This window comes from Sebastes fasciatus, chromosome 5 (genome assembly GCF_043250625.1).
Source record: "Sebastes fasciatus isolate fSebFas1 chromosome 5, fSebFas1.pri, whole genome shotgun sequence".
Lineage (NCBI taxonomy): Eukaryota > Metazoa > Chordata > Actinopteri > Perciformes > Sebastidae > Sebastes > Sebastes fasciatus.
This window is the reverse complement of record NC_133799.1, coordinates 22,828,803-22,842,110: the sequence shown is the minus strand read 5'-3', so window position 1 is coordinate 22,842,110 and position 13,308 is coordinate 22,828,803. Positions and strand designations below refer to the sequence as shown.

Genomic DNA, 13,308 nt, shown 5'->3' with positions numbered 1-13,308 from the left:
GTGTGTGTGTGTGTGTGTGTGCATTTCTATTTCAGATAACACCGCTGTGTCTTTGAATCAGCACGTTTGCCATTTATGCAAGTGTGCTGTTTGTTTGGGTGTGACTCATTTAAATAGCCATCTTCGTGCGTGCGTGTGTGTGTGTGTGTGTGTGTGTGTGTGCTCGAACAGCTCTCGCCGTCCCGTGGCGATGTCACTCTGTCCTTCCTGCTGTGTGTCCTCCCTCTCAGCCACTCTGGCTCCAGGCCATCACCAGCCTTGCCATGACATTTACACCTGAACACCAAGTCTCATCTCCAACACACACAGAACCCATCAAGTGGGAATCAGTTTAGAAAGAAATACTGAAATGCCGCGCTTAATATTCTCAAGAGAAATAAATGTCACGGCTTTTACTGGCAGGGATAAAATGATGAGAAGCAGAAAGAGGCAGACGGAATATCTCAAAATATCTTTTCTGATCTGTTACTGTAGAGCCAACTGTAAGCAAACAGGAAAAAACACTGAAATTAAATTACTTGTGACAGTAGGGAGCTCCTCAATAAACCTCAGACAACAACCGACTGATCTAAAAACATGTGATACACAATTAAATAATCCGATTAAATGAGAATCTGACTTCTGGATCCTACTGGCAGAATATTCACACATCCCTCGCCATTACATTTTTTAGACTTTTTCTACTGTAGGCCCATAATATTAAAAACATGGCAAAAGAGAGCATGTCTCACTGCTTGACCCCTGCTAAAGTAGGGACAAAGATTTTGCCCTCTTGGAAATATTTTGGGCACCCTGGACTTCTAACCCCCAAAAGGCAAAACTAGACCACACTGTCAACCATCATAGCAAATTTGAAGTTCCTAAGTTAAATAGTTTCCGAGTTCTGCTCCAGAAACGAAAGTGTGACACGCAAACGGACGGAAGGACACGCGAAGCGCTATATACCCCCGACTACGTTGTTGTGGGGTAATAATTATAGATTTAGGGCTGTCAAAGTTAGCGCGATAATAACACGTTAACGCAAAAAAATAGAGTGAAGATACTGGTATCATATGAAACTAAAAACCCAGGAAATCCATTGGTACCAACCATGTCATACTAGCTTGTAGGAAGGAGGGTAAATAACATTTCAAACAAAAACTGGCATGGCAATTTTCAAAGGGGTCCCTTGACCTCTGACCTCAAGATATGTGAATGAAAATGGGTTCTATGGGTACCCACGAGTCTCCCCTTTACAGACATGCCCACTTTATGATAATCACAAGTCAGTGTCTTCTCCTTTGACTAAAACGGGAGCATGTTTGTTCTCAATCTAACATACAGTATCTAGATCTGACCTTTATTTAACTAGGGTCAATTCACGGAGCATGAATGCTGTTTTCTAGGAACGCCCTGCTCCACAATCACTTCCCAATAACACCACAGTAAATCTCAGTTAACCACTAAAGCAGCTCCACTGGAGCAGCCAAGGAGCAGCCTTGTTAAAGGGCCCTTCAGCAGTGATAATGAGGGATGTGCATCACGTGCCGGTCTTTCACCTTCTGCAGCCATGTCTATCCTGCCAGCCTGGGGATTGAACCAGCGACCTTCAGGTCACCGACAGCGTGCTTCTCTATTTCTGTGTACTGCCCTGAAGAGGAACTGTTTCGCTCTCCACGCACAGTAAGCAGAATGAAACTGCCTTTGTTGTGAGTTTGGTTTTGAAGAAGAAGAAGAGAGAATTCTCTGAAATGTGTCAGCACAAAGAGTTCATTCGAGGATGTAGCTGTATGTGATCGTACTTCCAAGGACTGCGTGCTCACTTAGCGGTTTGATAATGAAAGCTCAGTATGATTGAAGTGGCAGCATTTCTTAATAAAACAATCAGCTTTGAAAGATCTAGTAATATTCCCCGGGAGTAAAACACACCATTAATCCTTTGGCGGGTGTCTTTTCTTAAATCAGTGAGAAATCAGCAATCGTTTTCTCTTCACACTAGTTTCTCTGCATCTGACACAAACATTTAAGAGTGATAGAAGCATCAGACTCTGTCAGGAGGACAGAGCCTCAAACTACTCAGCTGCTCCACCGCCTCAAAACAACACAAACTCTTAAAGGGACTGTATGTAACTTTATACAAGTATAAATCGCTTTGTAACCTAAACAATGAGACCTTCCACGACTTTCTGGGTTTCCTCTATCAGCCTGTAGACTGTTTTTAATGTGAAGAACTCAGGCCCGTTTTTCCGGGGAAATACAAAGGATGTGACGTCATGCGTGTTCGTGAGTGCCTTGTAGTCCACAGGGGCGTTTTTTATTGCGAGTGATCGCCTCGCTTCCCAGCATTGCACTCTTGATGGGCTGCCACTAAACACGAGGCACTCGGGCACCTGATGATGACGAACGCTTTCCCTCCGTGGGCTGCTGCTCCCAGCTTTCAAACCTGGAACCAACATGGCGGCTCGTTTGGAAACTTTCTTCTCTTATATCACGAAAATAGTTCATAGTTTATATCTCGAAATGTGTTTCTGAAAACATTTTATGCGAGAAAGAAGCCATGCAGTTGATGAATATGTCTTCTATGAGGAGCGGCCAATGTGACGCCCCATCTCTTGAATCGCGCCACCACACTACCAGAATGCATAACACGGCATCGACAACGGTTAGTTTAAAAGTTTCTAGGGAGGGATATGTGATGTGGTTTAGCGACTATCTAACGTTGCTAACGTTAATCAACATGATGCCTGTGAAACATGTTCAGTCTCGTGTGTCGGCAGTAGGCTGAACCGAGGGGTGCTTCGAAGCTTCGACCGTTGCCATGAAATGAGGAATAATCCTACAACATTATTCATTCTTCATATTCAACATTAATTATTATTAGTTATTATCAGACGGATATCGCCGTTAGTAGTGTGTAGAGGTGCGTGTATGTACAGTAGTGCGTCAGCGGCGCTGAAACAAGGGAGATGGAGACAGAAGAACATGTCAGTATGCTGTACCGTGCTGCTTTGCGAAGCTTCGAATACCTTCGAATATTTCTCACCGAAGCTTCGGAGCCCAAAAAATTGCATTCGGGACAGCCTTAGTCAGTAGTGCGAGCACTATCGTTGACTTCACGGCCACAGGGGTCACTGTTAATAAGCAACTTCTGATTCTTACAGAGTCCCTTTAAAGAAACAGTGAAATCTGCACGCCACCATGTTGTATATAAACATATTAGGGTGCCACAGTCGTATACACATAAAGTCCCACTATCTCCACTCTAATCTCTCCTCCTCGACTGCCATTATTGCAGACATCAATAGCATGATGTTGTGGAGAGTGTTGCTATTTTGCCTCGTCGTCCTTCAGTGTTTGTGTAATGGAGCTCAGCCTTTTCCGGTTATTGTGTGAGAGAGGGGGGTGGGGGGGGGATAGTGGCCGGAGTCTGACAGAGCGGGCAGTCAGGATAACTGGGACACACTCTCACACACACACACACACACACACACACACACACACACAAGGACAGACTGACTGGCAGACAATCTGTTGGAGGCGGATCAGTGTGAGTAAGAAGAGGGCTCACTGTCTCACTGAATACACTGATACGCAACAAGCAAACATGTATGAACACAGATACATGGACTGAGTCCACAGGGGGTAGATTTATGTGTGTAGGCGGGCCGACTGACCAGAACCGACTTCTCCGCCTCGATCATGAGAAGTACAGCGGAAGCAGCTAAGCAGTTCGCTGGGGTTGGAAAGGGCTGCGAGTTAAGTGGGAAAAGAATGACTACACGGTGCGTGACAATGACTGAAATACTGCAGAGGACGAGGAGGTAGAAAGTGGAGATGGAACAAAGATGAGATGAAGGAAAAGGGGCGTGAAGAAAGGGTGTTATTGGGTCTGGGATAATCCACGGTATCCAGGTCACTTCTGTCTTCCACTTCCACGCACACACAGACAAGCTCAAACAGTAGTCTGGCCCGTCCACCACCACCACCACCACCACCGCCTGGATTCCCCTTTAAAGCTTCAGTAGGCAGAATATTTTTGGCATCATTGGGCAAAAAATTCCACAATAACCTTTCAGCATGTTGTAATTCAAGTGTTCTGAGAGATAACTAGACTTCTGCATCTCCTCATGGCTCTGTTTTCAGGCTTTAAAAAATCTAGCTCGTGATGGGAGACTTTGACCAATCACAGGTCATTTCAGAGAGAGAGAGCGTTCCCATTGGCTGTTCATTCAATGGAGGCAGCTGTCAATCACTCATGAAACTCCGATCAAACGGTCAAACTAGGCCGCGCTGATCAAATATTAATCAATATTCTGTTACTGTAATGACTATTTCTCGCCTCAAATGTTTTCAGAAGCATCTTGTAGTGTACTGTTTGGCTGTAAAATGAGAATGTGTGCTCCAGCTGATAGGCGGTGCTTGGTATTTCCTCAACTGATCTCAACATGGCTGCCGGGTCACAAACTTTCTCATTTTATAGCTAAACAGTACACTACAAGATGTTTCTGAAAACATTTGAGGCGAGAAATAGGCATTAGAGTAACATAATATTGATTCATATTTGATCAGCGCTGCCTAGTTTGACCGTTTGATCGGAGTTTCGTGAGTGATTGACAGCTGCTCAGAGACGGCAGACTCCAGCTCGGCTCTGATTGGTTGTTTTCGTCCGGTCTGTGAAATCTTGCAGATGCCGTTAGGAGCACCGGAGGACACAGAAGTCTCATGCGCTACTGTCGGGATATAGTGACCGTTTTATAAAAATATATATTTTTTAAAAATCATATTTCCTCTTACTTGCCTACTTCAGCTTTAACCAGCTGACTGATAGTGGAGGATAAGATGGGAGGACGAGGCTGGAAAGAGGAGGGGAGGTGAAAGGACAAAAGGTTCTGACCTAATGTTGTGCCAGAGAGAGGAAAAAAGAGCCGGGGAGAAGAAACGCTGGGGGACGAAGGCAGGAAGAGAGGGAGGAGTGAGGGGTGTGCAGAGACCCAAAATAGAGAGACAGAGAGAAAGAGGAAGGGAAGAACGAGGCCTCGAGCAGGGGAAGGGAAGAGGCGATCCGACCGAGACAGAGAAGTTGAAGCAGCAGCGTCAACGCACGTCATTCTCCCTTCCTCTCTCAAGGAAAAAACGCTCCTCTCCCTCTCATCTCCTGCCTCGTTCTGTTGCTCCTCAAAAGACGAAACGACATGAGAGCGGAGAGGAGGATGAGGGGAACGTGTCGGAGAGAGAATAGAGAGAGCAGCGAGTCAAAGAGAGGTCGCAGGAAGAGGGTGAGAGGCTGAAGAAGAGGGGGGGAAGAAGGGTCAGGGGGATGACGGAGAGAGAGGACCTCCTGTGGATCGTCATCTGTCACATCCATCCGCCCGCTTGCAGTTCTACCAGAGTGTTGCTCCTAATTCTTAATCGCTGTTAATCCCTCTACCACCACCCATCATCTCTCTCCGTCTCTGGCTTTCACTTTCATTTCCGTCCCCTCATTGCAAAACAGCCTGCGAGCTATTATTAGAGCCGCGACAGACTATTATATTCATTACAGATTAATCTGGTGATTAATTTTTTCAATTAATCGATTCTAGAGAAATGACATAAGGTCTGGCAGAAGCTTTTGTCCAAAGGGACTTATCATTTTTGACCCATATAAGGAGCAACAGGGGGAGATTGCAGCGTCTTGCTCAAGGACACGTTGACACGTTGACCCGATATCACACCAAAGCTTGAATAGACCCGCCTGTCCACCAGAGGATAGAGTGTCTGGGTACATGTCCACAGCCTCCGTCCTTTCTACACTTCTCATTTATTATCTATGTAAGCAGCCGTGCAATGCATTCTGGTAGCGTGGCCGTGAGATTCAAGAGACGGGGTGTCACATTGACCGCTCCTCATTTGCATAAAGTTGAGGTCTAGGCTACTTAATATTTAAATCAGGGGCGTTTGACGCAACTCACCGCCTCTGGAAACTCCCCAAAAACTTCTAAACTAACCTTTGTTGATCGAAAATAAAGACAGATTCAGAAACCGCATGGCTTATTTCTCGCATAAAATGTTTTCAGAAACACATTTCGGTGAACTGTTTTCGTGATATAAGAGAAGAAAGTTTCCAAAACGAGCCGCCATGTTGGTTCCAGTTTGAAAGCTGGGAGCAGCACAGCCCACGGAGGGAACGCGTTCATCCAATCAGGTGCCGAGTGAGCTGTGTCCAGTGCCGGCAAGCGAGGCGATCCCTCACAATAAAAAAACACCCCCTGTGGACATGTACCATCAGGGAATAGGGTCAAACATTTTAACTAATAAATATCACTATGAAACTTCCCTCATTTTTTTTTTTGTATCACAAGTTTTCGGAAATGTTATGATTCAATATGCAAAAGAGGCATAATCTAATGCTAACGTATGGTGAATTTAGGAGAAATCTACAGATGCAAACAGACAAAGTAGTAAAATAAACACCTGAACCTTGAATTTCCCTCGGGATCAATGAAGTTAATATCTATCTATCTATCTATCTACCTATCTATCTATCTATCTATCTAAATGTGTATGTTTGGATGTTTTCTTTCCACAGTGCATAAAAAACAATGTTTTTTCCCTCAAGATAAATCTGAAGCGTTGCCCTCCTCACATTTATCTTGCGTTCCTTTGGCCCCTCTCTGTTCCTAAATTGGAAACCAGCAGACTAATCGATTAATCGTTCCATCACTAATGGAAACTCTTAAAGCTCCACTCTCGCCTCTCCTCTGCTTTCCATTCCTCTCTCTTGGTTTCTCTCTCTCTCCCGTTCAAAAGACTAAAACAATACAAAAACATCAAGGAACACCTGAGCGAGCACGCAGTTAACGCCGCAGTCTCGCCAACCGGTCACTTCCTCTCCCTTACATGAAGTGTCAACATGGATGACTCCAATAAAACGGCGGTGTTGACAGTTATTGTCTGAAATGGAGAACTTAACACTCTGCCAGAGGACTATGAGCTGTAATGAAGAGAATATATTGTGAGGGCAGACGGGGCAATGGGTCTACGCTGAGCAATTAACGGAGTGAAATGGAGCTGTGAAGCTTTTATTGACGTCTGTGTGTGTGTGTGTCTGAGTGTGTGTGTGTGCATACTGACCGGTGAAGAGGTCTCCGTTGCTGTAGGCCTTGCCGCGTCCCTCCTCATCGTTGGGCACGGCCGACACCTGCTTGGCCGAGGTGCAGCCCATGGCCTCACACTCTGAAGCCTCTCCTCATCGCACTCTCACCTGGACAAGAGACAGACGCATCATAACATGAGCAACACTGATGTTTTGTTTTTACAATGCACTTTATAGATACCAAAAAGCCCTGTACTGTTTGTTCAGCTACGGCGACTGTCACTCATACTAACTAGCCTCTTCTTCTTTTTTCTTCTTCTTCTGTATTCCAAATGGTTTTCTCCCAGCATTGCAGCAGCTTTTGAGGTTTCTCCTTCAAAGAGGACACCCAGATCTGCCGATTTATTCAATACTACTGTAGTTGCAAACACTTAAGAGCAGGCTGTTCAATGCTATACTTCTACTTCTACTTAGAAAAATACATTCAGTTAAGTTCTGGGCCTCCTGTACTGTATTTGACCTCAAGCCAGGAAAGCACTACTTAGTGTCTATTTCACACCTGGTGTTCAGAACTACAAATATAGGTTGAGTCATAATATTATCAGTAGAAAGTGAAGTGAGCATTTACATGAAAAGTGTTTATTTCAGGGATGAAGTAGGGCTGCAAATAAAGTAGTATTTTGATTATATTCATATTAGATTCATATATTTTATTATATAAAACCATTAATTGTTCTTAAAGAGGACCTATTGTGCTTTTTCCCCTTTCCTTTAGTGTGTCTTATAGTGTTTCGTGCATGTTAAAGATCTGCAAAGTTACAAAGCTCAAAGTCCACACCAAAGGGAGTTATGGTACGTGTCCACAGGGGCGTTTCTTATCACGAGAGATTGCCTCGCTTCCCAGCCTTGGACGCTTGATGGGCTGCCAGTAGACACAAAGCATAAGGCACCTGATTGGACGAATGTTTTCTCTCGTGGGCTGCCTGTCCCAGCTTTTAAACTGGAACCAACATGGCGGCTCGTTTGGAAACTTTCTTCTCCTATATTACGAAAATAGATCTCCAAAATGTGTTTCTGAAAACATTTTATGCGAGAAAGAAGCCATTCAGTTGCTGAATCTGTCTTTATTTTAGATCGACAACGGTTAGTTTAAAAGTTTCAGGGGAGTTTCAAGAGACGGCGAGTTGATGTCCCTGATTTGCATGAAGTAGCAGAGACCTCAACTTTATGCAAATGGGCGGCCAACGTGACGCCCCGTCCTCGGCTACTTACATAGACAATGAATGGGAAGCGTGGAAAGAACGGACGCTGTGGACAAGTAACATTACTCTCCCCCACAGAAACACTGCTCCTGAACTGCCTGAAAATCCCTCGCTTGAAGTCCCGCCTTTTCTTCTGTAACGTGGCGATGTCACCAAGTAACACATTTGCATAATACCTGCTGCATAACAGCTAGTGTGGAACGCCCTCAAACAAAGCTAGTTAGAGCAGAGCTGGAGCGAACAGTCCGAAGAGTTTGGTTCAGTTGGCCAATCACAACTGTGGGCCAGCTGACCAATCAGAGCAGACTTGGCTTTTCGGGAGGGCGGGACAGGAGCTCAAACAGAGCGTTTCAGAAAGAGGGTGAAAAGTGGTGCTGCAGCACATCCGGTATGAGAAATATAAAGCGTTTTTTTTAACATTAAAGCATGTAAACATGTTCGAGTAGAAACCCAAATACAAGTATGCACCTGGAAATGAGCATAATAGGTCCTCTTTAACTGTAAAAAAACAAAGGATTCATTCCCATCCCAAGAGGCCAGAGTAACAAAACAAACAGAACTGTTTCATTAGGTCTGAAAAACACTTTAAGGGGATTTAACTGTACAACATAAAATAAACAAAAGTGCTGAATATCCTCACATTATTCGGTATTTGATGAATTACTTAAAAGCGGTATTAATAGTTTTTTTTGCCATTTGGGGAAGCGGAATAAACTGTTGACACAACAGTGAAATATTATCACATTATAAAGTTGATATGATGAATGTGTTTAGCAAACAGTTGACTATTTACACACCCGGCAGACACGGGGCAACATTAGTATTCACTTTGTGTTTCTGTTACTCTAATATTCACTCTCTCTTACAGCTCTGTTTTGTTTTCCACCATCTCCTGAGGGAAATATCTGTCTCTTTAGCTGCTAAATGCTTCATTATGTTCACCAGCTAGTCTCTAATGTCATCCGTCTGCTGTCTGGTGCTGGGAAGGTAGTGTACAGTGGGTTTATCAGAGGTTGTTTGGCTTAAAACTGAGATGAGGGTGTTGAGAATGAAGCAAAACAGTAAAGAAGCAGGGCGGAAATCCAAAACAATGAGCTAAAAGATGATAAAATTCTCCAAAATAGCTGAGGGGGAAGTGCAGAGTTGGTCTCGGGTGATAATTCTCTGTGGGTTCATCACTACAAGTAACACCTTTCAAATAACAATAAGTCATTTGATCCATTGTTAATATAAAATATTGATCACTGCAGCTTTAAAGCAATAAATAAATGAGTGAAACTGTTGTTGATTCTGTCAGTCGAATAATAATCTCAGCATTATTTTTTAAACTTTGGCCTGTTGAAGTGTCGTTAAACCAAACAGCTGACTCTGTGGGCGAGAATAAAATAAACGTACGACTTCATTATTATTCAGAGAAGAGGAAAGCAAAGACCTTCCACCCAGCAGGACAGCTCACACCAAGCTGGGAACGTCACCGTCAGTCAATCACACGCACCATCACACACATTACACTATAGATAGTCTCCATGTCACTCACACATGCCATATGCTGTCATTGACAGAGCCCATCTGACTGCTGCCAGTTACACACACACACCACACACACACATTAAGAGGCAGCAGCCAATGATTACCCATCACCAAAATGAAATGTGCAGCTCCGGTACAGTGAGAGGAGGAGGAGAGCTGAGGGGGCTGCAGAGAGGCTTTTTTTGGAGAGGCAGAAAAGACAAAGACGGGGAGGAAGTAGGAGGGTTGAGATGAAGGGGTGACAGAAAAGATGGAAAAATAGGTGGGATGAGAAAGACGGTCGCAGAGCTTCAAAAGAGCGCCGCCTGCCCCTCCTCCCTCCTTCAATGATCCTTGGAGCGTTTGAAGTTGACAGGAGGCCGGTGTTTACGCCTGTGTTTAGGCTGCGGCCGCCCAGCCTCCATCTCTCTGGACACGACACAAAGCGCCAGGTGTACAGTACAAGGTGCAGGGAGTGGTTGCTGTGATGTAACTGTATGAATGGCTGTGACTCTATGGAGGACAGAACCTGACAAAATCTTTTTATTAATTCCCTTATTTATTTACTCTTCTGTTTAATTTTCCCTTTTTATTTATTTATGTATTTATTTTTATTAAAGAATACAGAAATAAATAAGGGGTGAAATGCAAAGGGAACAATTGTGCATAAATAAATGAATAAATGCAAAAACAAACAAATAAATAATAAATGCAAAAATGAATTAAGTAATTAATTTATAAAATTATAAAAATAAATACATAAATAAATAAAAGGGAAAATTAAACAGAAAAGTAAATAAATAAGGGAATTTTAATACAAAGAAAATATTTTTTTGCTATATTTAATGACATATTTATCGAGTCATTTATTAATTGATTGATTGATTTTTAATTTTGGCAGGTTCTGTCCTCCATAGTGACATGTGTTGTTGTACAGTTGGGTACAACATGGGTCTTCTTATTTTGGCCATCTTTCTTAATCAGTAATAATAAAAATGTAACTCACAAAGTTGTTGCTGAGATGTTGGAACGCGGCGACATGGATAAAAAGATGCCAGTTAGTTGATTATACCGGTTTAAAAGAAAAAACCCTGAGGCTACAATGAGGGATCATCACTGAGAACTCAAGTCAGGTGTTTTCACTTTCAGTTTTATCTTTCTCTAAAGTGGTTACTGTAATCTGTAATCTATTGGCAACCAGGTTTACAACCTGGCTGAATGTCTGACTGATCATTTATTTCCCCGTCAGACTTCACTACGTTCCAACATGAGTCACGTTTTATCCAAAACTCAAACTACTCTCCGAATGTGAAAATATTTGAATATTCAAACGATCTGTCCAAATCCAAAATTTCACAGTGTAGGAGTGCAACAGGCTCTGTCTTGTACTCCAGTAGAGAAGACTTGTAATGTGTTGCACTCGTGATCTGTTGCATGCTCTGCTGTCTTATGAAGAACCCAACCAAAGCTGGATTTTTGCGGTCGATACAGCAATCAATATTTGAGATAGCTGATAATAGATATATCTGCCCATATTCATTTTTTTCACATAAACACAACAAGAATTCGTTAAATTCATCTTATTAGAGAATTGTGATCATCAATTGAACACTGACATTTTACATGTGAAAAATGTATGTGACTATGTTTCTATGCACTCTTGATATTCTACTATTATTCAGAATATACTAAATTTGATACGGGTCATGTAAACAGCATATTCCATTTGGATATTCTGAATCAGGCCTTATTCTGAATGGAGCATTTTCCAATCAAGACATGTGGGAGAAGCCGATATTATTCAGGTTTTTAGGAGCATTCTTTGGACATGAATACAGCACATTCAGAATATACGCTAAATTGGGGTTTTTACGGCAGTTTGTGACACACAGCCTCTTGTTTGTTTGCGTCCAGCTCTGTGCGTTGTACACAAACCAACGAGCCGACAGTTTGCAGAGATGCATGACCAAAAGAAAAGAAAACAGAGAAACACACGTACTTTTAAACATAATGAAAGACTTGGATATAAACAGGCTTTTGGATATAGGCAAATATCGCAACGCCGACCTTTTCAAAAAGGTGGCTGAAGGAATGAAAGAGGGAGGCCGTGTTCGCATGGTCCAACAAGTCCACCACCAGTAACGTTAATAAGAGTACTCACGGCTGCATGTAAACAGGGATATTTGTGGAATATTCATTTTCATTAGCCATGTAAACACACATATCTTTTTCAGAATAAGGGCTAAAAACTGAATATTTTGTGCATGTAAACATATTCATTGTCATAAATTATAAATGTTCTGCATGTTCTTGTTAATGTACATCGGTCTAGCCGGTGTATTGGTCTAGCTCCAGTCCTATGAGTAAACTAGGCAATCATGTTCTCATTTGTTGTCGCAAATTGGAGGAAACTAACAAACCAAACGGATAATCATGACGCCAAACCATCAGAGAAGCAATGTAAGGAAGCAGTTTGGAATCGACACCATAGATGGAAAACATTACAGTAACATGACAACTCTGAAGTCACCTACCAGCCTGTCGCTCATGTGAGGTAACGGAGTTCCGTGAATAAAAGGAAACCACATCAATTCTACAGTGTAGTTTAAGATTTTGTTATCTAGATTGCGAACAAATTATGTGTTTGAATTTGTTGAAACAGAGTGTGGGGTTTCTGGCACAATCTTCACCTACTGCCAAGGTGCATGGAGAAGGGGAAAAGTCTGGAGAGGTCAAAACTCCAGCAACACTTGTTGTATACAGAACAACTTTACTGTTGGACCAGCGCGTTTCGGCTTATGGCCTTCATCAGGTTCATCATGAAAGACATTACAAACAACATTTAAATATGAAGCAGATAAAAGATTCAACTCATTAACTGATAAGTCCTGATTCATTCCCCTAGGAAATAAACTTTTGAAATAAAAAAAATCCCAAATTCTTCACTGTTTTTTCCTGAGAAAATTAACCAAATTTTTTCAACTTGAATATTTTTTAAAAAGTGGCAGCCCTGTGGTGAGTACAATGCTATAACCAAAACTACAAATATAATCAAGAGTCCAGTGTAAATTAATAATCCTTTAAGTCTGCTGTGAATGTGTGAGGTGAGGTGTGCGTGTGTGTTCAGCAGATGATGAGGGAATTGGTGTGTGTGAATCTCTTTCTCAGCTCTCCAGCTGGAGCGACATTCATCTCTGGAGGCTGAGCAGAGATTACACATGAATTTCTCAAAGGGCCCGCAGGTGAGAGGAGGAGGAGGCTGTACCTCGAGAGACAGAGAGAGAGAGAAAGACTCAACACACACACAAGCTCTGGATGTGTGTGTGTGGTGTCACCTGTGGCCTGAACGTGTGTTCTGGTCTAGAGAGCAGCTTATCAGGCTGTTCCAGGCAGCCTGGGACACCTCTCTTACTACCACTGTACCGCTCTGGAGCAACTCAATTATGTCTCTCACTCACATACACACACACACACTCATAAACC

General features: G+C 42.8%; 1 protein-coding gene across 3 annotated transcripts in view; it reads right to left on the bottom strand.

The window, feature by feature from the left end:
- Window positions 1–13,308, bottom strand: part of LOC141768001 (uncharacterized protein C1orf21 homolog) — a 39,277-nt gene that overhangs the window by 12,324 nt on the left and 13,645 nt on the right. For all 3 annotated transcript variants that reach the window (XM_074635851.1, XM_074635853.1, XM_074635854.1), the window contains one exon: window positions 7,093–7,222. In XM_074635851.1, coding sequence (XP_074491952.1) covers window positions 7,093–7,183 — 91 coding nt within the window. In that variant the 5' untranslated portion in view covers window positions 7,184–7,222. The remainder of the gene's footprint in view (window positions 1–7,092; window positions 7,223–13,308) is intronic.